At 44.3% G+C, this 26,116-nt stretch overlaps 2 protein-coding genes across 3 annotated transcripts in view; both read left to right on the top strand.

The window, feature by feature from the left end:
- Nucleotides 1–10,551, top strand: part of CDC16 (cell division cycle 16) — a 30,555-nt gene extending 20,004 nt beyond the window's left edge. Inside the window, exons 11-18 of the mRNA XM_066577284.1 lie at nucleotides 151–224; nucleotides 2,084–2,209; nucleotides 4,930–5,082; nucleotides 5,168–5,231; nucleotides 5,307–5,368; nucleotides 6,983–7,118; nucleotides 7,961–8,051; nucleotides 9,791–10,551. Of these exons, the coding sequence (XP_066433381.1) occupies nucleotides 151–224; nucleotides 2,084–2,209; nucleotides 4,930–5,082; nucleotides 5,168–5,231; nucleotides 5,307–5,368; nucleotides 6,983–7,118; nucleotides 7,961–8,051; nucleotides 9,791–10,059 (975 nt within the window). The 3' untranslated portion in view covers nucleotides 10,060–10,551. The remainder of the gene's footprint in view (nucleotides 1–150; nucleotides 225–2,083; nucleotides 2,210–4,929; nucleotides 5,083–5,167; nucleotides 5,232–5,306; nucleotides 5,369–6,982; nucleotides 7,119–7,960; nucleotides 8,052–9,790) is intronic.
- An 8,622-nt stretch (nucleotides 10,552–19,173) lies between these two features.
- UPF3A (UPF3A regulator of nonsense mediated mRNA decay) overlaps nucleotides 19,174–26,116 on the top strand; it is a 31,895-nt gene continuing 24,952 nt past the window's right edge. For both annotated transcript variants that reach the window (XM_066577293.1, XM_066577299.1), the window contains exons 1-2: nucleotides 19,174–19,408; nucleotides 25,168–25,274. In XM_066577293.1, the coding sequence (XP_066433390.1) occupies nucleotides 19,280–19,408; nucleotides 25,168–25,274 (236 nt within the window). In that variant the 5' untranslated portion in view covers nucleotides 19,174–19,279. The remainder of the gene's footprint in view (nucleotides 19,409–25,167; nucleotides 25,275–26,116) is intronic.

Consider the following 26,116-nt stretch of genomic DNA (forward strand, 5'->3'; position numbering starts at 1 on the left):
TCTCATGAGTAGCATGGGGCCCAGAGGTCTTATCCAGGCATATCGTAATGTTTAATGTTACAGCGTTTTCCAGTCAGATGCCATAACATTATAAACTGGGAATCCCTCTTGAATATTTGTATTGTAACTAGTCATTGTTCTATTCTTCAGGTTTCCTGGTTTGCCGTAGGGTGCTATTATCTCATGGTTGGCCATAAAAATGAACATGCCAGGCGATACCTAAGGTGAGACGTACCTCTGTTGTTGAAGGGCTACTAAAAGCTTAAAACATTTAGGGGCACTAGCAGAATTACCCCACTTTGCACGGGTCTATTTTGTGTAACTGATTGTTGCATGTGAGTGCGATTTAAAAACTTTTGTTCGCTACTGATATGAAGCCAACATAATAAAGTACAATCGGTTCATGGTGAGTAATGAAAATTAGCTGAGTTGTTATGCACAGAAAGTTGTCATATCACTGGTTGCGTCCTGAAAAGATATTAATTAAAGGGGTTGTCCGGTTACTGGGTAACCCCGCTTCAATAGGACCCCTGTATTAAAATAATACCGTGAACTATAATTTCCCCTCTGTGGTTGCTTGGATCTGGTGCTGCAGCCCTGCTGTGAATGCTCTAACAGTTGATGTCACAGGAAATCAGGGGACCGTTGCAGCATCACCACTCGTTCTCTTGGCATGGACGCTCACATCCTTTATGCATACACTTACATTTATATCTGGAGATACTGAGTTCTGGATATTAGTTATACAAGAATTTCGAGTTATTCTCTATCTGCAGGATAAGGAATAACTTGCTGATTGGTGGGGGTCACTGAGACAGGGGGCCTGTGTCCCCTGTCTTCCTTACTGTGGGGTTACTACAAACCCCTCCGTGAGGAAGAGACTGAATGAAGCTATGTTTGCGCAAGTGCACAAGCACTCCATTCACTTTCAATAGGACTGCTGAGATACCCGAGCAGCATCCTCTCTGGTATTTTTTGCAGCCCCATTGAAACGAATGAAGCACTGATTGCGCATGTGTGACCAGCACTCCATTCAGAGTGACATCATTGAGGGGGGAGAGGCAACCTCCGCAGTGATCGGAGAACATGACATGTGAGTGCCCCACCCCTACTGATCAGCACAAGTCATTCTTTGGATAGGAGGTTACTTGAAATTCTGCTACAACCCCCTTTAACACCTTTAGTAACACACCCAGAAAATCTCCTGGGCTGGCTGGACTGACCATGCAGTTAAACCCCGGAAGATTTCCGTGGTCAGCTCTAGTGCTGAAATGTGCAGAGCACTGAGCTGTCATCTGAAATCTTCCGGGGTTTTTACTGCATACTCAGGGCAGCAAGCCCCGGAGATTTCCCTGCCATAATACCAACTGTCAAAGTAGTACAGTAATTTCAAATACTTGTGAGATTAAATTGCATTGTTGACTCATTTAAAAAACCTTCCCTGTGAGGCATGACATGGTAATAATAAACCTGCCACCGAAAGGGTTAATCTCCAGATACACTTACATTTATATGTATTAATGATATTAGAAGCTCTTTTTACAATTTTAGCTCATGTACGTATAGGGCAGATTTGCAGTGTATTTTACATGTGCATTTCTGCATGGAAAATCCAGTGGATAGGGGATAAATTGAAATTCTGGTACAATCCCTTTAAGCAATGATTGTGGGCAGACATTTTACCTGATTTTCTGGCATGAACCCCAAAGAACCTTATTCAGCCTCTCAGGCTGAAATGGCTGATAACGGGGAACAACAAATGGCATTCACCTGTAAAAGTAGTAGAGGGTACTATTCACATGCTCATTAAAGGGGTTTTCCAACGACTTAAAATTGCTCTACAGCCACTCTGTCCTTCCTGGTTGTTATTGACAATTACCTGTGACTGCTGCAGCCAATCACTGGCCACAGTAGTGACCTTCTATAGACAGTGATTGGCTGCAGCACTCACAGGTCCTGGTCAGCAACAACCAGAAAGTTCAATTGATTGTCAAGCAATTTTAAGTTGTGGGAAAACCCCTTTTAATTATACATTTTAGTTAAGAAATGTTCCACTAATATAATGTTGTGTGTTCTATTGTAGTAAAGCCACAACATTGGAGAGGAGCTACGGACCGGCATGGATTGCTTATGGTCACTCGTTTGCAGTGGAGAGTGAACATGACCAGGCAATGGCTGCTTACTTCACAGCCGCACAACTCATGAAAGGGTATGTTCTTAGATGTGATGATGTAAAGTATGTTTGTCCTAATGGGTTTAACTAGAAGTCAAACAATGGACGATCGCTCAGTGTAAATAGCGGCCGTTCAGTACAGAACGTCTGCTATGTTAAGTCAATGGAAAGGGGCGGGGGAGTGCGAGGAGAGAAATCTCCTGCCACCGCCCTGACCCCCTGCTAGCCGCTCTGTGAGCGAGCCAGAGGTACTAGTTCCCGCGCAACAGCACAGGAGTGAGGACATACAGGGACGAGTGTCGGGGATAGTTTGCCCCACATTTGTCCCGTCTAAATGGAGCTTTAGAATACCAATGCATACTATGCACAGTGTACATCAGATAGTCAGAGAAGCAGTTTCTCCAGGATGGGGGGGTCGCTTTAATTCTGTTGGTAAGGATTTGTAGCGACACCAAATATGTATAGTTTTTTTTCATGTTTTACTACTTTTGCGCAGTAATAGAACTTAGTGACTCGAGTAGAAGATTTGGGTGGGCTTATACAAGGGGACTCCTGGCGGGGAGTTAAGAATCCCCTGCCACAGCAATGGCAGAGGATCGTGAAGCTCTCTCATTGATTTCACTGGAGATGCTGCTGCACCCCTGCAGTGATTTTCGGGGAAGGGCTTTAAATGTAAGCCCTTCCCTGAAAAATCATCCCTAGCTGTTGTAAAAAATAAAAAAAATATATATACTCACATGTCCGCTGCTGCTGGGGCTCAGGTGCGTCTCGCCGCTTGTCAACCCGGCACTGTAATGCAGTTCTTTCAGCAGGTGGGGATTTAAAATCCCCGCCTGCTGAAAGGGCTCAATCTGATTGGCTGAGCCTAAGCGGCTAGACGCGGCGGAGAGGTAAGTATAGAATTTTTTTTTTATTTTTTACTACAACTAGGGATGATTTTCAGGGAAGGGCTTATATTTAAAACTCTTCCCAAAAAAATCACTGCAGAGGTTGCCAGCAGACTATTGCTTTCAATTGGGCCATCGGCAGTAGCCGCAGCCCCTATTAAAGGCAACGGTGCATGCGACCCTTACTCGAGTATAAGCCATGGGGGGCTTTTTCAGCATAAAAAAATGTGCTGAAAAGTCAGCTTATACTCGAGTATATACGGTAATTCCTTAAACTGTTTTTGTTTTCTGAACCATAAACAATTATAGTATCATTCAGGTGGTATAGACGCGGCAATAGCCTACAAGATAGCGTTGAATGGGTCAACCCCAAAAAGTAGTGACCGATAACCCACTAGTACCAAAAAATGTATTATGTTGCTGCATTCAAAGAGCCACAACTTTTTTTTTTTTATTAAAGGGGCGGTTCAAGTTTATATTTTTTTATAGTAAAAGTCAGTTTCCTATACAGTAAAATAACAAATAGTGATGTATTCGTCTCTACCTGCTCCTGCTGTGTCCTGCACTGATGCTCGGTCCTCAACTGTTATTGGCTTCAGTGCCTGTGATGTCCCATAAACAGCCTAGGGCTGCCTGTAAACACCACGTCAGAGGGGAGACCCAGAGCGGTGGGAGCAGGGAGAGGTGAGTATATTATTTTACTGTATGAGGACAGACTTTTACTGTAAAAATATATAACTTGGACCACCCCTTTCATTTCTCAGTTGATGTAGCTGCCCATGGGCTTCTTTTTGCAGGGCAAGTCATATTTTTAATATAACTATTTTAGTTATTTTTTAAAACAACATATTAACTGTAGTATATGGATCGTTACGATCTTAGCAATTCCATTTATGTCTGTGTTAGTTTTTTAAGTTTTTTTGACACTTGCAAAACAAAAAAAACACTAATGGGAGAAAATGATGAATACCTTTTTGGGGTATGAACTGTTTTGTTTTTGTTTTATCTTCGTAATTAACTTTATTAAACTATATTTACCGTATATACCGGTGTATAAGACGACTTTTGAACCCCGAAAAATCTGCTCTGCAGTCGGGGGTCGTCTTATGCGCCGGTAATACAAAAAAAAAAAAGTGTAAAAAAAAAAAATTATTACTCACCTCCCACGGCGTTCTGTCGCGCTCCGGCAGGATGTCGCTCGCTCCGGCAGGCTGTCGCTCGCTCCTCGTCCCCGGCGCAGCATAGCTTTCTGAATGCGGGGCTTGAAATCCCCGCTTCCAGAAAGCTAATACACACGCCGGCAGCCATGACAGCATTGAATGGCTGTGATTGGCTGAAGGCGCACGTGTTAGCAATCACACCCATTCAATGATGTCATTGAATAGTGTGATTGGCTGAAGCCACGTGTGCTTTAGCCAATCACAGCCATTCAATGATGTCATGGCTGCCGGCGTGTGTATTAGCTTTCTGGAAGCGGGGATTTCAAGCCCCGCATTCAGAAAGCTATGCTGCGCCGGGGACGAGGAGCGAGCGACAGCCTGCCGGAGCGCGACAGAACGCCGTGGGAGGTGAGTAATAAATTTTTTTTTTTTTCTCCACTGTATACCGGCGTATAAGGTGACAGTTGGGGGGTCGTCTTATACGCCCCGTCGCCTTATACGCCGGTATATACGGTAATTATTTTTAGTCCCACTAGAGGACTTCACAGTGCAGTCTTTTGATGACCTCTGTAATGATTAAGTGTACTCTGTATACCCTACCATTATTGCCGGTCAGTGACCCTTGCACTGACAGGCAGTCTGGCTTGGCCTAAAAGGCATATAGCTTTGTTCAGATTTTGTTACATTTTCTTTTGTTATTTGTTTTTAGATGCCATTTGCCAATGTTGTATATTGGACTGGAGTATGGGCTTACCAACAATTCAAAGTTGGCAGAAAGGTTTTTCAGCCAAGCATTGAGTATAGCTCCGGAAGACCCATTTGTTATGCATGAAGTTGGTGTGGTGGCATTTCAAAATGGAGAGTAAGTATGGGCGTTTCTAGTCCCTCTTAGTATTGCCATATTTTGATATTCCTGTTGGGTGCTCATTCCTATTTTTGCCCTACAGCTGGAAAACCGCAGAGAAATGGTTCCTGGAAGCACTAGAAAAAATCAGAGCGATTGGTAATGAGGTAAGATAATATGGAGAGAAGAAAGAAAGCATGACCTGACAGTATAAGATGTCATTAAAGAACTTTGCTTTACAGGTTACAGTTGATAAATGGGAACCTTTGCTGAACAACCTGGGCCATGTCCGACGAAAACTCAAGTAAGTAAATAAGGTAACTGCTGTGGGAGCGCATAGCATGGCTGTCTCCATGTCTGACGGAACATTGCAGGACAGATGGGGCTTTATAGTTGTATCAAATGGAATCAATTCATCAAGGCTACATTCTCACTAGTGTTTTTCTCGTCCGTATCATTGGGGGACACAGCAAGACCTTGGGTATAGCTTCTGCCACTAGGAGGCGAACCTAAGCATAAAAGCGTTAACTCCTCCCACTAGCTATACCCCTTCTGCAGGCATAAGCTAGCTCAGTTTTTAGCTTAGTCTCTACAGAAGGCATACGTGTAGTTTAGGCCTTCAAAAGGATATGCGGCTTCATGGTCATGCCATGCTTCAGCTATACGGACTTGAGCCAGACAGCAGTGTCGTGATTCTGGTACCCCACATTCTGACGGTAGTCAGCTGCCTGTGCGACTTTTTCAGGACAGTCGGCCCAGGAAAATGTGAGCCTCACCTCGCATGCTTCCCATGTAGTCATTGTGGGACCCCAACCAGACACGATGGTGAAACGCAGCGAATCTTTTCGTTTTGGCCGTTCTAGAATCCATCTGCTTCCTTCCTCATGACGGGACTGTGAAGGCGGTGTTTACAGTCTGAATTTCTGTGAAGGTGGCTGTTCACCGAGTTCGACAGCTAGAAGGCCTCAGCGCTCTGAAGTTTCAGCTTATTGCCGCTGATGACACCACAGCTGTTTTCTGGATACTTAGTCATACAGAAGATGTTACAGCTGAATTTGTTTCATGCCCTGAGGTCTTGTACAGCTCGACTTGGCATGCAGTCTCCCTTCCGGGCAAGAGGCTCTATCAGGCGTACTGCCCATGGTCGTTTTGTCAGGAGAAGGTTGTTATCTGCTTGTTGCATATATTCCCTTATGGTCTCTGGATCCACTTCAATGAAGACTTCGGTTGCCACCTTTATTTATGGTGGCTCGTTGTAAGAGATGTGTCGGTCACAAGTGGGTTCTGTCTGACTTCGCAAACTAACCGTGCCAAAGACGTCATATCGTCAGACCGCTGCTACGGCACATATTACTCGGACAGCGGGTGCTTCGTTGGAAGCTCCTCGTTAGAAGCTCTCTCCCAGGGGTGCGTGGGACCGTTGCTGAGGTTCTTTTCTACTCCATCTTTGAGCATGCTGGATGTCTAGGCATCCCTCCATGCTAGTCGCAGTTGCACAGCTTACTGCGATTCTTTACACCTGCGGCTTGTTTTATTTTCCCGCCCCCTTGGGTACTGCTCTGGAACGTCCCACGGTCTTGCTGTGTCCCCTAATGATACGGACGAGAAAACAGGATTTTTGGTATAACTTGCCATAAAATCACTTTCTCGTCACGTTCATTGGGGGACACAGCACTCACCCAGTGTGGTAATAGGACTGTAACATGTACTCCTTGGTTGGAGTGTCCTCAGTGCAGTCGCACATGGTGGTAAAGTGGGTTACAGTTCTTAATCATTGTGATTGTTAAATATTGTTCTCGTATCCTACTGGTACGATGCCTGCAGGAGGGGTATAGCTGGTGGGAGGAGCAACACTTATGCTTAGTGGCGCCTCTGTTAATATGTATAATCAGAATTTTTTTTTTTTTCTTAACTGCAGAAAGTATGAAGATGCGTTGGAATATCATCGCCAGGCTCTAGTTCTAATACCACAGAATGCATCCACTTATTCTGCCATTGGATACATACATAGTTTAATGGGAAACTTTGAAAGCGCAATTGATTACTTTCACACGGTAAGTTTTCAGCTTTCAAATGTTTACATTTCAAATAGGGCAAAATGTGTAAATCATCTCGTTCGCACTCGTTCAGCCTGTTTGGACAGACGGATTATCGTTGAGAATCGTACACTTCTCGTTCACTGCTTCACATCCCTATATCAAACTACTAACGACCACTTGTCTGTGAGTATGTGTGTGAGTGATTCTTATGCTCCACCCCTCGTGATGTAATCGCTCCGCCCCCTGGTGACGTCATCGGAGGTCCTACAACATGTAAAAAAAAAAAAAAAGTCTGACCGACAGAAGAGCAACACAGTTAGGGCTCTTGAAAAGGGGAGGACAAAAATTACAAAATGAGAATACAACTAAACTGCTATTATGTCAAATGCAACTCAACAGTCCTGACAGAACACACTGACCTATTACCACCACAGAGATCCAGTGGGCTGAAGGACCTGTGGTGATGTCCCTGCTGTGGGAGGAGCCAAGCTGTGCTTGTCTTGTGTGGTAATCAAGCTATTGTGAGTGTGATGCGCCACCAGAAACACTGCTACTATAACTTCCTAATAATTACTAGTGATACACTAACTGGGAGTGTTTAAACGCAATGATAAGTGAATGAGCCGACAGTGATTTTTAGCCTTATTGAAACTGAACGCTGAATGAAAAATGCACGATTCTTGTACGTCCGGTCATTGGCTTGCATTTAAACCGAATGATCATCGTACACTTTCGCTCTTTTGAATAATAATTGTTACATCTGAACGCAGAATTTTTCTAGTAAATGTTATTTCTGCAGGTCATACAGTGAAAATATCCTGTTTCTATAAATGTGTTGTGAATATTTCTTTCCTCAGGCACTTGGTCTCAGAAGAGATGATACATTTTCTGTTACAATGCTTGGACATTGCATAGAAATGTACATTGGTGATTCAGAAGCATACATTGGTAAGTTAATAATATATAACATATGAGATGTAGAGTCATAAGAAAATAATAAGTACACCCTCTCTGAATACTGTGGTTTTATGTCAAATTTGTGGCTGATCCTCAGATTTCTGCTCTGCATTGCCGTATGATATGCCACTGATCTATACGCAAATATCCTCATTCAGTGGGGCTAATCTGCATGTAGTTTCCACCTCCAAAGCTGACATGTCAGTGATTTTATTTTTTTTTCCCCATGATGCAGATTTTAAATATGCCGCTGAAATATCCGTTCACACAATAAGTGAGAGGTGGACTTTTTTTTATTGTAGATTTTCAATTTGTAAATATATTTCGCCTTAAGTCCATTTTTAATGCCTTAGGCCTCATGTCCACGGGGAAAATCGGGCCCGCTACGGATTCTACATGTAGAATCTGCAGCGGGTCCCTCCTGCCCCGCGGACATGAGCGCTGAAAATACAAATAAATAAGAATTTACCTATCCGTAGCGGGCGGCGAAGCTCTGCTCTTCCTCACGGCCAGATCTTCTTTTTCGGCCGGCGGATGAATTCCTGACGCCGGCGGCACGTCGCCGGCACGTCGTCGACGTGCCGCGCGCATGCGCCGGGCACATCCGCCGAGCCGAAGCAAGGGAGATGCGGCCGTGAGGAAGAGAAGAGCTTCCCGGCCCGCTGCGGGTGAGTAAATGCTTTAAATTCCTATTTTAGGTCTCCCGCGGATCCGGACGGCTTCCATAGGCTTCAATAGAAGCCCGCGGGAGCCGTCCCCGCGGGAGACCCGCACGAAAATGGAGCATGGTCCAGATTTTTTCATGCTCCATTTTTTTTAAAATCCATTTTATTGATGATCCGCGGGTATTTATCTACCCGTGGGTGGTCAATGCATCCCTATGGGGTGCGGATCCGCGTGCAGGTAATCCGCTGCGGATCCTAAATCATATTTTGCCCGTGGACATGAGCCCTTAGGCTGCAGTCACACGGGGCGGAAATCCCTCAGAAGTCTTGCGTAATGTCAGCGGCGGGACCGCACGGAAATTCCACGAGATTTCCGCAGCCAGAAGTCCTGTGGCTTTTCAAGTGGTTTATTCCGCTGCAGCCAGCTTTTCCCCATAGAGAGGAGAGAGGCTGCAGCAGAAACGGCGATAAAATTGACATACCGCGGCTTTGCATTTCATGCAGCATGTCAATTTCAGCGCGCCTTGGCCGCAGCGGACTGTCTGCAGTGTGTGGATGAGATTTTTGCAAATCTTGTCCACTTTGCTGCTTTATCCCAGGATAAGAATTGCAGGCAGAAAGTCTGCACGGAAATTTAATGGCAATCCTGCCCTGTGTGAACCCAGCCTTCGTGACATTACTAATTTCAGCCTTAAGAGCCAGTCAGTTGTTTTTCCTTTTGTGTTCCAGCGGTCATACCTTTTTACTTTTTTCATCAATGTTAGCTGTATGAATTTTTGTATGTCACCACATTGGACCAGAGCATACTTATTTATCCATTGACATAGCTGTTGGCTATTGTTGGTTATTGGTACCATTTTGAGGTTTACATAACTTTTTGATTACTTTTCATTCCTGTTTTGGGAAAGTGAGATAACCCGAAAATGGCTATTTTGGTGTATTCTTTCTTAGTTGTGACTGGTAAAGATCCCATCAGTTGAGCCCCTGCTGATCAGCCACTTACTCCTTACTCTATAGATAGGCATGGCCCCTTTAAACTTCTACCAACTCTTATTTTCTTTTCAGGAACAGAGATTAAAGACAAGTTAAGATGTTATGACTTTGACGTCCATACAATGAAAACCTTGAAGAACATCATTTCACCTCCTTGGGAAGAGAGGGAATTTGATTTCGAGCGGCAGACCCTTGATGAAAGTGGTATCATGGCCTTAGAGACAACTCATCTGCTACCTAAATCCTCTGATACCAGATCACCAGTGGAAGAAGCTCTTGAGATTGAGATGAATGAAAGCGATATGATGCTGGAGACGTCAATGTCTGACCACAGCTCATGAGTATCGGAGCACCAAGGCTGCTTGTATTAATTGGGACTTTGTTTTGCACCTTGAAACCAAGATATTTAGTAGTGAACAGTCTCACCACGTATTGCCTGAACCGGCACAGAAGCCTTTGCTTGGTCACAGAAGTGGTAGTGAAGCATGGTCAGCAATGAACTGCTGGTTTCCCTTATTGGAAACTATTTCATGGTGTGTTACATACAACAGCTTTTACATTTTTAGTGTTGTAAAATGTATTTCACATATTACTATTTTAACATTGTACCGTGGCCTGCATTTATGATTGTATCACACTGACGTCAGGTTACTCACATATAAAAGAACATTCATAGGAAAAAGCGTTTCTTGTCCACAGACCACTCTGGTTTGATAATGTGAAATAGTTTTACTCTGAAATGTACAACTTGCACCAAATCTGTTCCGCGTCTACAATAAATGTTTGGACGGACAAAGCTGTTCTTATTTTTTTACTTATTAAATGTATCACATCAGTTTTGTGAATTTTTTACTTTTTTGCCTCGCCGTAAATTAATTTTCTTTTTTTTTTCCCATGACTTTCATGATTTGCTTTATATTCAACTAGAAGGCTTTTCCATAGGATTTTGAACAAGGTTAGAAATCCAACCCGTACTGTTATCTATATTTTTAATTCATCCTATAAGGATTGAGTGAAGCCTGTGTTATGGCTATGTATGGTTATGTTCCACACCAAACCTTCACAGAACAGAAGAGCCTTCCCCAGACTTACCATAAAGGTCTAAGCATCCAAAGGATTTTTGTCTCATTCTCAGTGAGAAGCAAGCGGCTGGCAAACTTTTTCCCCAACTGTTCAACTACTTGGCACACTTTAGATGATATCACTGGCACTCATCTACTACCGCTACAGAGCCTCACTCTACCTACCAACTCTCCTCTTTCCTGGACACTGGTTAACCTACCTAACCTCAAACCATATGAAACCTACTATTCTGTGGACGATGGGTAATTATCTCAGAGTGGGTAACACTTCGGGTATTTTGGTCATATAATCACTCACTAATGAACTTGTCCTCCCACATGCCTTTCTGTAGACTACAGCAGTGTTATTGTAGTGTGTCACTTGTGTGTATGGGTCCTATGTAAGTTGTATCACACCAAGCATTGCTATCTTATAATACATAGGATTATTTCATATGTGTAGTTGCAAAATAGCTGTTACTGCTTTGGGGTTTTTGACATAGCTTATCCATATTTACACCCCAAGCATAAAAATGTCCTTATGTTAGTAAATTACAAGTCGGAACACCAAGCAGATTTTTAATAGGGCACTAGGGAGATGAGTGCATGGAGTAGCGCTAACATAATAGGTCTGCTTGAGGAGCAAATTGTCCTTCAAATTGGGAATTGGTTTTATAGGCTATTTGAAGACTGTAGTCCATAGAAGCAATAAGGCAAATAAATTGTATGTTGGTATTCATACCATAGACAAGACACTGCACTCTCATAATGTCATTTTTTTCAGCATAGATTATACAAAAATACAAACTAATTCATAAATGAACCAAATGCAACAGTGAAAGTGAAATCGGAACAAAGGGAGAGGTGAACTCATAGGTGAGCTTTAGCAACCAGAAGCCCTAAAGAGAAGTATAGTGAAGGTTAGATACAAATAAAAAGTATGGAATCTGATTAAAAGGTTGTGTGAACCTACTATCCTCCTTAGTTCATTCTTGTAGAAAAGATTAGAATATAAACATCTGTGTGCCTGTGATAACTTATTTAAGGTTGTCAACATTTCTTTTCCTGATCCATGGCAACCATATTTCTGGAAACGTGGAATGATTTTTATGTTCCCAGGGTGATAGCTCCTCAAGCCTAAAAATTTGTTCTACTCTTTCTAACCCTTGTCTTGTGGAAGAAGGATCAGATAGCCTCCATGAGGTAGCAAGTAGCATTTTGACCACTGCTAGGAGGGGTCTAATTTGAGGTATGGTGGGACAGAATTTAGCTTGGACAATAGAAAGGAGACAACATTCTCGGGAGAGAGGCAATCTACTTTTAAGTTAGCTTTGTGGGAGCAGACATCCAGCATCTGTCATTTTATATCCATTGTATTAACAACAAATTGAACGTTTACCATGGGTTTCTGAAGTGAAAAAGTGAACAAATATGGTTGTACTTCATATCTGCCCTCAAAATACAGGGAAATGCTAATATATAACTAAAACAGAAAATGTCCATTTTTTTTCTTATTGTGCAAAAAACTGTTTACCAATAACTTGTTTTACTTTATGGGGAAATCTGCCTTTAAAGGGGTTGTGCCATCTTATACAACTCTGTTCAGAATGTGGGGCCCGGGACAAATGGCTCAAGGCTCTGGGTCCTGCATGCGTACCATCAATAAACAGCATCCAGCCGGACATTGCTGCTGCAAGGAAATTGTAGTATTACAGGACAGGCATTCAGAATCTGCAGTTCTCTGCACAGTCTATAGAACACAGCATTGCAGCCAGTCTCCTCCCACCAGAGAACTGACAATCACATCTACACCCTGCAGAGAACTAAATGTCATATAATGGCTAGAAATAGTGTTGTTCCTTCTGTACACACAAAGGACAGCTTATTCTGAAAGGTTAGGTAATAGAGATGAGCGAACATGTCCGTTACGGACACATCCGCACCCGGACACCGGCTTTGCCGAACACTGCAGTGTTCGCGCGTAAAGGTCCGGGTGCCGCCGGGGGGGCGGGGAGATGCGCGGCGGCGCGGGCGGCAGTAGCGGGGAACAGGGGGGAGCCCTCTCTCTCTCCCTCTCCCCCCCCACTCCCCGCCGCACCCCCCCGCGCTGCCACGGCGGCCCCCGAACTTTTTCGCCCGAACACTGAAGTGTTCGCAAAGTTCGGTGTCCGGGCGAAAAAGGGGCGGGGCCGAACGTGTTCGCTCATCTCTATTAGGTAAGCTTTAGTTTATTTTTTGGAGGCCTGTTAATCTGAGTTTACTAAAGAAATTGAGCCCAATCCTGCAGAGTTTAAAAATGTTCCAAACATGATTTATTAATATCACCACCATTGCAGTATTTGAATGCAATATTTGCAACAGTCTACAATACTGATCTTGTGGGGATCCCCCGTTTTTCAATTTAATAAACAGGTTTATCAATTTTCTATTTTAAAATTATTTCACTTGAGTCAAATCTCTTTTTTTTTCACTAGTGAAAATTGCCCCTATCCAACCCAAATATGAACAAGGGATATCCAAATACATACCTAACCATAGAAATTTCCATTATTAATGAATATTTCTTATTTTCCACAAATCCAAAGAAGATCTAACAAATGGAGCATCCACCAAATATGTATTCAAAGATTTAGTGTTACACCACAAAAGCATGTCCCAGCAGTAAGGGCGCCATAAGATCTTCATGCTTCACAAACAAAGGACCTTTTTCACCAGGCCTAAGGCCTTAGTCAGACGAGCATTTGGTTTTTTTGTGCGCAAAAAATGCTCATCAATTGCACCAATTGCACTGCCTTAAAATAATTAAGAATACTTGGTACAGATATATCTCCTGCTCTCCTACGCAGCAGCATCACTATCCGCAATTCTTGCTTTTTTGATTTTTCAAAATCTAAAAACCTCTTGTTCCAATAACTTTACATCAGTCTTTTTAATTCCAATAGGCAGACACTAAAAATATTTTAAGTAATACAACTATTTTACTAGCCTTGATTCTCCCAATAAGGCCCAATGTCCACAAACAGATTTGCTGTACCAGCATCGGAGGTTGACAAATCGAGCCACTCACAGCGATCCATTAGCATCTGCAGGACAGTAAAAAGCATGCGAATGTGATTTTTTTTTCCTGGCATGCGCATCACACGCGTGGGAAGAAATCGCAGTAAGCTCCATTTTCCTGCAGATCCTGCGCGGACAGCTTCGATTGAAGTCAATGAAAGCTGTCCAATCTGCGGACCGCCCACAGCTGTCACTGTGGATGGGCTGTGGATCCGCGGAAAAGCAGGAGATTAATTTTAAAAAAACACTGCGTATGCGGCGTCCAGCGCGCCTGGACACACCCCCCGTGCTGAAAAAAGATCCGGCCGCGATAAAGGACACCCGCGCTGGATCCAAAGAGCTAAGAAAATGTCTTCTCTCCATGATCCGCAGGCACACACGTGTACCACTGCAGGATTCAGCAGTGGAGTCCGTGCGTGCAAATGGACATTGGGCCTCTCGTCAGATTTTTGGACAAGAATAGCACATAAATGTGCTGTAGTCATCTCATCAGACGGCACGCAGATGGGAGTCCACGTTCTGTCCCATATGAGTTACACCCGAGAATTTTGGGCGCAACTTCTTTCTCGCCCGTGTGCATGTGCCCTATCAGATCCCAGCTCTCACCCCTGCACAGTTACTTCCTTATAGTGCTCCAACAAGCAAAGAATGCCTAACATTCTAGTGGCTGCCAAGCAGAAGATCTAGTGCCACTCTCGGTGTTCCCTGCTGACTTGACAGCTAGTGCTTCCAGAGCCCAGGCAGCGCAGGACACATGACTTAGCAATTCATCTTGTTCGTATGTTACATTCATTTTATTTCAATGGGAGTCCTTGAAATTGCTGAGCGCTTGTACTTGGCAATTGAAATGAATGAAACCACAGCAGCACTCATATATGAACCTCTTGTTCTTGGGATCAGTGGAGATTTCAGCCATCAGACCCCCCCCCCCCCCAATATAAAGGTTAACCCCTATACCGTGAAAAGGAGATATCTTAATCACTTGGTTTTCAACTAACCTAAAAATTAAGCGACTGTCGGCCCGAGTACACAGGCAGTGGCTCATGTATGAATGACTACCTGTTTACTCTGGAGGTGGGTGACTGGCAGAGCTCCGATGCGCTCTGTCTCCACTCAGGGAGTGATTATCACTACTGTGTAAAAGTGCAGGAGTGTCAGTCGTCCTATGTTCAAGTACCCCAAGGGCTCAATCACACGGGCATATGTGTACGGCACATTACGTGCATATTTTTCATGCATATAAAAGATTCACTACACAGCAAATACACGTGTATGTGTATTTGCTGCATATGTTAAATCACCATAGTCTATAGTGGTGTGTATTACATGTGGAATGCGCACCAAAATAGGACATGCTACGTTTTCTTTCACGTACATATGAACTCGTAAATAACACAGGTGCGCATGGCACGATAGAAATCAATGGGCTTCTAGCACCGCATATTACAAGTATGAAAAATACAAGGGCTATACGTAGGACATATATGCCTGTATGAGTGAGCCCTTAAAGGGGTTGTCCAAGTTATAGTTTATCTGTATAACTCCTTCTGTATGCAGTAAAATAACAAATAGGCATATACTCACCTCTCCCGCTGCCTCCTCTGGCGCTCCTGTGTTTCTCCTTTCTGACGTAACGTTTACAGGCTGCCATACTGTCTACGGGGCATCACAGGCACCACAGCCAATAACTGATCAATCGCTGAGCTCTGTTATTGGCTGTAGTGCCTGTGATGTCCCGTAAACCGGGCAGGACTGCAGACTGTAAACAAACGCAGCATTGGAGGACCGGGCACCGATGTGGGGGGAGGTGAATATATGCCTATTTATTATTTTACTGCATGCAGGAGTTTTACAGATAAACTATAACTCGGACAACCCTTTAATGACACTGCATGTGACTTGCTAACTGATGGTCTGTCTTTTTCTCAGCAAGAGGCGTCATAAACATGTAAAAGAAGGCTAATAAGCATGAGGAATTGGTGAATGTAGCGTAAGTGTCCGTTGTCCTATACGAGTGTCACAAGTTTTGTGTGCGGTATATAGCAATGTGTGTCCTCACACATGAGTGCAGATGTGTAGTATGGGAGTTGTATCTGTGGCTTGTGCGTTCTACATGGGTGATGTCTTAGGCCGGCTGCACACGGCCGTGACGGGCTCCGCCGTGGAATATTCCGCGGCGAAGCCCGTCACGGTACACCCCAGGAGACCCCATACTTACCAGCGGATCCGGAGTCCTGGGTCCCGCATGATGCTTCAGCGTGACGCGCAGCAACGTCATGTGACACCCTGGCCACGTCACAAGACGCGCCCACAGCGTCACATGACGCGGCCGGCCGTGTCATATGACGCGCCGGCTGCATCATATGACGCGGCGGCGGTGGGCGGAGAGGCGATTTCAGGCTACCTTCCACTATGCTACAGCGGAAGATAGTGTGAGCGGACGGCTTCCATTGACTGCAATGGAAGCCAGCCGCGCGTACACCCGCGGCAAATAGACCATGCCGCGGGTGAGGACGGGTGATTTCACGGTGCAGAATTCCGCGATGGAATTCCGCACCGTGAGCATTGCACTATTAGGTTCAATAGAACCTAATAGCTGCGGGCAACGCGGCGGATTTTCGCCGCGTAATACGCGGTGGAAATCCGTCCGTGGGAAGGAGGCCTTATTATTTAAATAATTTTATTTATTTATATAGCAGATTTATATTCCACAGCGTCGTACAGCGGTTGTCATCAGTTCCTGTCTCCACTGGGGCTCAAAGAGTGTGAGAAGAAATCAGAATGCCAGGAAAAAACCCATGAGGAAACATACAAACTCCATGCAGATGTCCTTGGTCAGATAAAAACGCAGGACTGCAGCTCTGCCAGGCAACGGCACGATCCACAGAGCCTCATAGTGTGTAAGGCCAAAAAAAGACATATACCTATCCACTTCAGCCTATTACCCCCCAATGTTGATCCAGAGGAAGGCAAAAAAAGCAAGGAGGTGGAAGCCAATTTTCGCCATTTAAGGGACAAAATACCTTCCTGACTCCAATCTGGCAATCGGAATAATCCCTGGATCACCGACCCTTCTGAAGTAATTAGTGACTATAACATATTATGTATCGCTCAAGAAAAGCGTCCAGGCCTGCGTGAAACTCTCTGGATTGTTGATACGTTCCGGGATTGTGCATATATTCAATGCTGAAAACCCCTCACAGATGTTCGCTCAGTTAAGGGCCCGTCCACACCGGCACTTTCACCTAAGAAATGTACATGAAATACGTGTATGCATTTTCTGCATACATTTACGTGCTTAAAATCGTATATTCGTTTCGTATGTGAAAAATGCGCACGTTTTCACTATAAACCTTTTTTTTCTTAATAAAAGTTTTGTAGTTCAACACCTATTTTTTCTTGAGCACAACAAATGTATACATTAAATGTACGGAAATGTACAGCTGTTGTTTCCATACATTTGTCATTGACTGCGGTCTGTTTCTACCGTTTTTTGTACGGTGTAGTAAGCCATGCTTTTCAATTCCAAAAGAAGACGCCTAGAAATGTATGATTTGTTAACATCTACATTGTTTAACCACTATAGCATACGGGTCTGTTAACCCTTTAACGCTACAAGACGTCACCGCCCCTCCACCATGGAAGCTGAATACACTATTTATCCTGCACAGCAAAAAAACTGAACCAAAAAGGTTATTTTGTTTAATTTTGACTTCAAAACAATTACAATAAAAGTGATCAAAAAAGCTGTATGTACCCCGAAATAGTATTACATCGTCACACTAATAACAAGCCCTCACAGAGCTTCATCCATGGAAAAATAAAAAAGTTCTGGGACTTTGAATGCAGCAATGTAAAAAACAAAAAAATCCCCCATAAAAGGGTTTTTATTGAGCAAAAAGGGAAAAATAATAATTTTGGTATCATCGTAATCATACTGACCCGCAGGAAAAATGCATCATGTTGTTTATGCTACATGATTAACGCTGTTAAAAAGGGGCATCATTTATGTGTTTTCCCATGGAGGGCCGATGGGTTGCCCATGGCAACTGGATGTCAGACACTGGTGCCCAGGCCTGCCATGGCCTATAATCACTACTGTGAGAGATAATGCATCCTAGTACAGAAGTCCTGCAATGCATTATCATACAGGGACATAAAAACTGTAAAAATAAAATAAAAATAGTATAAAAAAAACATATAACCCCCCCCCCACACCCTTTTTTGTACACTTTTCCCTGTTTGTATTAGGAAAATTAAATTGTCTCACATATTTGGTATCATCGTATCCATAACAACCTGTACAAGAAATAAGGCACAATATTTATCCTGCACAGCAAAAGAAAAAAAAATTAAAATTAAAATAAATAAATAAATAAAAAATTATATATATATATATATATATATATATATATATATATAAAACGGAGGCAGAATGCTCATTTTGCCTCCCAAAAAAATGCAATAAAAGTGATCAAAAAAGTTGTATGTACCCGAAAACGGTACCAATAAAAACTACAGCTCATCACGGAACAAAACAATTCCTCATAGAGCTCTGTACATGGAAAAACCAAAAAAAAGTTGTGGGACTTTAAATGCAATGATGTAAAAAATGAATGTTTCCAAAAGAGAAAAAAGTTTTTTATTGTGCAATAATTGGAAAAACCTAAAAAAAATGTTGTCGTAATCATACCAAACCGGAGAAAAAAATTATATGTATTTATACTACATGATTAACGCTATATAGGGAAAAAAACAAATGCGATGCCAGGATTGATGTTTTTCTCCCTGCCCTCCAAAAAAAAGGTATAATAGTGTTACAATACATTATATGTACCCAAACATTGTACCAATAAAACTATAATTCGCCACGCATAAAAACGTGCCCTTAAACATGCGTCCCTGTGGCCACAATAGGCCGTGTCGTTTAGGGGTTAAACACTACATTTTATTCCGTTTTGGCAGTAAATACATGTGCGTTTCTCGGACGCCCTGAGACCGCGATGAGTCGCGGCGCCGCTGTTCTGTTACGGCACATATTTTTATCCAACACTTCGATGGGGGCCATTAGTATCTACCAAGCATGGTGTGCGGAGGGTTAAACTGCAGTTATATCATGTTTGGGGATGCCATGGGGACACACAGGATGCTTATATCGCCGACATGGAGGACACACAGGCCGCTTATATCGCCGACATGGAGGACAAACAGGCCGACATGGCTGGTTATTATCGCGCAGGGAGCTGCACACACGCGGGCTGGAGGTATCTGCGCGCTCCCGCTCTCGGTGTCGCGCACTCTCGGCAGCCGCTCGTGCACTGCTGACGGTAACGCGCCGGGGTCCGGGGCTGAGCGCAGACGGTTGTTCACCGGCAGCAGAGCACGATACGGCTCACCGACGGCTCGCATCATAAGGGCAACAAGCTGGGGCCACAGGCCGGTCATGAGGAGCGAGCGGGACCCGCCGGCCGTGCTGAGGGGGAACCGGAGCAGTGACGGGAGAGATGTGGAACTAAGCGGGACGGCGAACACCGTGAAGCACCGGGAGGAACGGAAGGCGACACTGAGCAAGGTGAGGATGTGTGACCGCCATCATCATCATCATCATCCTCCTCCGTCTTATGTACTACTACTACGTGTCTCATCTATTATACAGAGGACCGCTCTCTGATTGGACACGAGTGTCACGTGACCTGTCCCCATCTTCAGCTGTGCCCTGAGTGCCATGCAGGGGGTATGGTGAGCGGGCATGGCAGGGCTGGTGGTCACACTAGCTGTGTGCATACATACGTGTAATATTACCTTGTATGCGTCTGCTGACGGACACACTGGCAGACAGGACATTAGCAGGTACAGATGGGCGCCAAACACTATTATTTCATTTTCCTGGACACCATATGCAAAAATCAAGGCCAACCCATATTTTTTACAGATATCTTAGAAAACCGTACTGATTGATACAGATTATATACGTCTGTGAGGCCGGCTGCACACGAACAGGTCGGATTCTGCATTCGTGAGCCGCAGCGGCATCTGGCCCTGTGCCCGTCCGGCATCCGCGCCTACCTGTCGTTATCAGTACTGTGGATGGTCTGCATGGCTCGCTGTCAGACATGCGCTGTACACAATTTTTTTTCCAAGTCCCGCTTTTCCCGCGGTATTGCTGGGCAATGACGCAGAATCCGCCACCTTTCTGCAATGTGAATTGGGGACAGGCCGCGGGTTGGACAGCTTCCATTGACTTCAATGGAGGCCGTCTACACGGAATCCACAAAAAAATTGAGTTTTTCTTTTCCATGTGAGCAGACATGAGGATGCTCTATTGGTTTGGATCTGTGCAGAATGCCGCAGACCGTTCACGCGGGAGACGATCGCGGATTACACAATTCAAACTCGTTCATGTGCAGACTTACCACCAGACTTACCTCCAGACCTACCACCAGACTTACCTCCAGACTTACCACCAGAGTTTCCTCCAGACTTACCACCAGACTTTAAAAAGTTGCGTACACGGCTGATATTTTGCCCGGACACTGGACAGAAGTGCCCTGTTTTTACCCACTCAGAAATTTCTGGACGGTTGGTGACCCTGATCTGGTATATAGGATGAGGCTCCAGCTGGAGGTGTTATATACCTGCTAGAAGTGTCGCCATCTACATGTCACCGTTATAGTCCGTGGGGTCCACCCCGCGCTGTTCGGTTCTGTCCAGAAACTGAGACATTCGGCCATGAGGATTCCGCTTTCCAGCTCCTAGAATGGAACAGGACAGCGGAACCCCGAGTGCAGATGTGAAACTACTAGAGATGAGCGAGCGTACTCGGAAAAGCACTACTCGCTCGAGTAATTTGCTTTATCCGAGTATCGCTGTGCTCGGGTCTGAAGATTCGGGTGCCGCTGCGGCTCACAGGTGAGTCGCAGCGGGGAGCAGGGGAGAGCGGGGGGGAGAGAGGGAGAGAAAGATCTCCCCTCCGTTCCTCCCCGCTCTCCCCTGCAGCTCCCCGCTCCGTGCCGGCACCCGAATCTTCAGGGACGAGCACAGCGATACTCGGATAAAGCAAATTACTCGAGCGAGTAGTGCTTTTCCGAGTACGCTCGCTCATCCTTAGAAACTACCCTAAGGGCTTAAACAGCCAGGCGCATGCGCTAACACTCTCGCCGCTACGGAGTGGTTTTTTTTTTGACTACTCAAACTCCACACTATGGCGCACGAGTTTGAAAAAAAAAAAGCAGGTGGATCGGTCCTGCCATATCTTTCTCGCACGTGGAAAGCCACGCAGGGCAAGCCCTATCTTTTCTCACTCGAGAATCCTGATAGTGAAAACGAAACTATTGAAATCAATGGTTTTGTTTCGTCCCATTATGCAGACATGATTTTCACAGTCCGCAAAACCGTACAAAATCACGGGGGTCTGAGGAAGCCCTAATTCATATAAACCTTGTAATTCTCTAACTTTATGTTAATGAGGGAGTCGTAGAACACAGGTGATAGACAGGCTTGGAAACATAACATGGGGGTATGTTACTATGTGGATGACATATTTGTAGGGCATGTTATGGCTGATGTGATCTATCGTGGCCCCCGCCACTTGACTGTTTCCTGGTCCCTGGAGTCATCCAGCAGAAGAGGGGAGGAAGCGACACTTTATCATACGGGAGGTATACAAACCACAGACTGCGATGACATGATATACGGTATTCAGCCGCCATTAGTTTTGTCTGTACTACTCCGGCTTATCTTACCGTACTGTAATGGAGACCATCAGCGTCTACCGCACGCTATCAGATCCTGCTCACACACTGCAGGTTTTGCGCAGTTTTTGTATTTCAATCTCGGACAGTTGCTCATCAGCGTCTTGTAAAGAATTGGCGCCTTATTACTAACAATTCCTGTTGATAAAGTGATGGTTTTGTTGCTGAGGAGAAAATTTTAGAATTTTACATTGGATTCTAAATGTTCTTGGCCTTGTAGATTTCAACCCAAAATTTAGGGGTTGTCCAATTTATTGAATTTTTAATTAAATTCATGTTAATTAACACATGTTCCCCATGTGTAAAAATAATAAACCAGCTTATACTCACCATTCCTGGCTCCTCACTGTGTCCAACGCTCCAGGTCCCTTCTCTGAAGTCTTGTATACTATGTACAGGATGTCACAGGCTGCTGCAGCTAATGACAAAGCTCAGCAAAAAGGGTATTCCCATCTCAGGACAGCAGCTGTATGCCATGCCTCAGGGGGCCTGGATTATGTGGAAAAAGTCAAACGGCCTCTCCTATGCTCTTTCTATAGCTTCCATTCACTTCTATGTGAGTTATAGAAACAGCATGGAACAGCCATTTGGTGTTTTCCATAATTCTATAAATCTGTCTGCCTCTGCAGCTGCTCCTTCCTCCTCCCCTCCTACATAGACTTTATTGATCTCTCTGTGTATGGCGTTTATCAGTAAATGCAGAGTGTGCGATCAGTAGGAGGGAGGAGGAGAAGAGGCTTATGAGTGAAGGTAGAGGCATTTTATGGAATGAAATAAATGACAAATTTATGATAAATGGTAAGTTTTTTATCTTCACTTGTATTTATAGAAAAATAAGTGCGCTCTTTAAAAACATTTAGTGGCTGCCAAAAGTGACAGCTGCATCTGCCAGTATATTGCTGTCACTAATGCATTACAGCTTGTGATGTGACTGAGCTGTCTACATGTGTGGGGAGAACTCCTACCCTGTGGTCTGGTTACCGCGCTCCTGTACCATGAGAGGCAGGATGTCGGCAGCACCATGGACAGCAGATCTTACTAAGTCTTTACCAAGTCTTCTATCTAGTTCAATCCAGAGCCAAACCAATATCACATGTAACAAATCCACGTCATAGTTTTACTGTAAAGGTAAGTGGGGCTGATTGGTAAGAGAGTCATACATCTTATAAAGAGGACAAAATGTATAAAGTCTGTGTTTTCTGTAGTATAACACAAGCAGTGCTGCAAGTGACGTGTTGGGAAATACTTCTGTGTGCAGAAAAGACAATGTATTATAGAAGTGATAGCTTTACACCGCTATCACACAGATGGGTTGGATTCTGCATGCGGGAAACCACAGCGCAATCCGGCTCTGACCCTGGCCGGCGACCTCGCGTACCTTACTTTCTCTGTATTGCAGATGACCGCGGACGCTCGCCTTTGGTCATACGCAATACAGATTTTTTTTAAATATTTATTTTTCCTGCGCCGTCGCTAGGCGATGATGCGGGTACCCACAGCCTAACAGCAATGTCAATTGCAGATGGGCTGCAGGTCAGATGGCTTCTATTGACTTCAATGGAAGCCATCGGCATGGAATCCGCACTAAAATAGAACATGGTGCGATTTTATTTCTGCTCCCACAATTGCTATATGCTCATCGGAGCAGACATGCGAATGTTCTATTTTTTAAACTTGTGCAGAATACCGCAGATTGTCCATGCGGGTGACGATCGCGGATTCCGCAATTCTAATTCTATTGTGTGAGACCGGCCTCATTGGCTAACCAGAAATATCATGTTTACAATTACAGTATATACCCGAGTATAAGCCGAGACAACAAGTTTCACCACAAAAAGCTGGGAAAACTTATTGACTTGAGTATAAGCCGAGCTATACTCAAGTATATACTAGGTAAAAAAAAACCTCCATACTCACCTCCCAGCCGGCGTCTGTGCGACAAGCTGCTTAAATTCTCCCTGCTGTTATCCCCCGTCGTCCCCTCTGCTCGGCTCTGTCAGTGCTGTGTAAGTAAGCGCTGTGATTGGATTGAGCGCCAGCCAATTACAGCTGGCGCTCGATCCAATCACAGCGCTTACTTACACAGCGCTGACAGCGGGCGATGACAGAGCCGAGCAAAGAGGATGGCGGGGGATGACAGTGGACAGAATTCAAGCAGCCTGCCGCACCACGGCCGGAGACACAGACGCCGGCTGGGAGGTGAGTATGGAGGGTTTTTTTAAGCCTTCCCTGACTCAAGTATAAGCCGAGGGGGGCTTTTTCAGCACAAAAAATTTAAAATTAAGTTTGCAGATATCATTTTTCTGGTTAGCCAATAAAGGTATCACGTCTATAATATATTGTGTTTTTTATACGATAGTATTTACCAACACATAACACGGTACCAAGCTGATTTTTGAGGCATGAAAACAACTCACAGAATCTTTATTCTTGTAGAACAAAAGGGATGTTTTTTCTGATCAACAACAAATAAGGCCCAATGTCCACAGGTAAATTGGATTTGCAGAATCCATGCGAGAGATCCGCAAATCAAGCTGCCCATGGAGATGCATTGGTGTCCGCAAATAGATTAAGACATGCAGATTTGATTTGTGGACTTTTGGTCCGGAAAACAAATTGCAGCATGTTTAATTTTTGTGCGGATTCTGCAGGGACGGCTTACATTGAAGTTAATGGAAGCCATTCGATCCGTTGCACACCCGCAGCTGACACTGCGGAAGTGCCATGGATGCGCGGGAAAGCAGTATATTAAAAAAAAAACTGTACTGCACATGTCTGACAGCGGGCCGTGACGACCATACGCAGTACAATGAACCCGGAAGTAGAGGGATCCACGCAGATACTGCTGCCGGGGAAATGCAGGTAAGCAGGACTCACTGGCCGTGAGCAGGGCTGGATTACCTGCACGGAATCCGCATGTGCCGTGGACATGAGGCCTTATTACAAGTATAAGAATCATCTGAGGCCGTGCTCACACAAACGTGTTGTAAAGCACTGTGTGTCGCAGTGAGTGGGCTCAGTCACACGGGCGCCAATCGGCCCGTGTTCCTGCACAATTAAGACCGCTGCACTGTAGGCGTGGACGACTCTCCGCACCGCCGGAAGTAAGAACACATGGCCGGCAATGGAGCCAGCCAAGAAGAGAGTCGTCCGCACGCAGTGCGTCCGTCTTATCGTGCAGAAACACAGGCAGATCGTCACGCCCGTGTGACTGAGCCCTATAACTGTGTATGTACAGCGTTAATTACACACCTATAGGGAACATAGAATGTAATGCACGGTAAAATAGACCATGCTGCATGCTTTTTAACGTGCGTATTATAGGCAATGTAAATGCACAAATGTGAATGGATCAATGAAAATCAATGTACTTTCATTGGATCCATTCACCACGTATTATGTGCGTGTGCATCACACATGTAATACACAATTAAATCACGCTTGTGTGGGCCTGCCCTGAGGATAGACATGTTGATTTCCTCACTGTGTGAGCCTGGTTAGGAGCTTGGAGTGTGTGCTGCTATCTTCATTTTAACCTTACCACAGAGTACTGCAGTTTATTGTGTGACGTCTCTTGCAGGTGGTGATACGGCGCCTTCCACCAAGTATAAATAAAGAGCAACTGGAAGAGCAACTACATCCTTTACCAGCATACGATTATTTTGAATTCTGCACTGCTGATCCCAGGTACGATTACATGGAAATAACTTGAATAACAGTTGTAATTTAACTACATCCATCATGATCTGTTATTTTTTGTTATATTATATGGCTGTATCCTCATGTAGTGAATAAAACTAGTTGTGGCCAAAACAGAGCAGCAAAACATCACACATTTTATACCACAAATTCCCAATGTATTTTATTGCATCCTAGTCTACATGAAGGTAACAGGTGAAACACTTTCAAAAGTTGTGTTCCACATGCAGGTATTGTGCGGGCATTATGTTGATAAAAACACAGTATTTTGCGCTAAATCTTTTTTGTTTGCTCGGCACATTAATGGTGCACATGGGAGGACAACCCAAAGGCTCTTATTGTACTTATATAACAAAATTGGAACATTTGTAAGAATGTTGCCATCCAATAGGTGCTGCTGCAGAGGTATTGTTCAGTCTCCTTCTATGTGCAGGTTGAAGGAGAGATAACATGCATCATAACATTTTCACATTCCTGAGCTCAATGGACTGATTAACTATTTATCTCTCAGCTCAGTTTGTCTGCTGTTTTAAGTTTTGAGTAAAAACAGTCTCAATTTCTGTGTGTGAACATTTGAATTTCAATCAAGAGGGGTGTCCTCTCTGCATTTGTATATTATATATGTGTTCCATCCAAACCAGTTTCATTTAGCCTGATGAAGGGTCGATAGAAGACCCGAAAAATTGCTATAACATCATGCATTTTTGTTAGCCATTAAAAGGTATCATATCTACAAGGTCACTTGGTTTCTCTTACTGAGAATAATCGCACTTGACTGCATAAAGAAACAGCTGTCAATCACTGATAGGACCGCCCATTGGACTTTTTAG

The sequence above is a fragment of the Eleutherodactylus coqui genome, chromosome 1 (assembly GCF_035609145.1).
Source record: "Eleutherodactylus coqui strain aEleCoq1 chromosome 1, aEleCoq1.hap1, whole genome shotgun sequence".
Classification (NCBI taxonomy): Eukaryota; Metazoa; Chordata; class Amphibia; order Anura; family Eleutherodactylidae; genus Eleutherodactylus; species Eleutherodactylus coqui.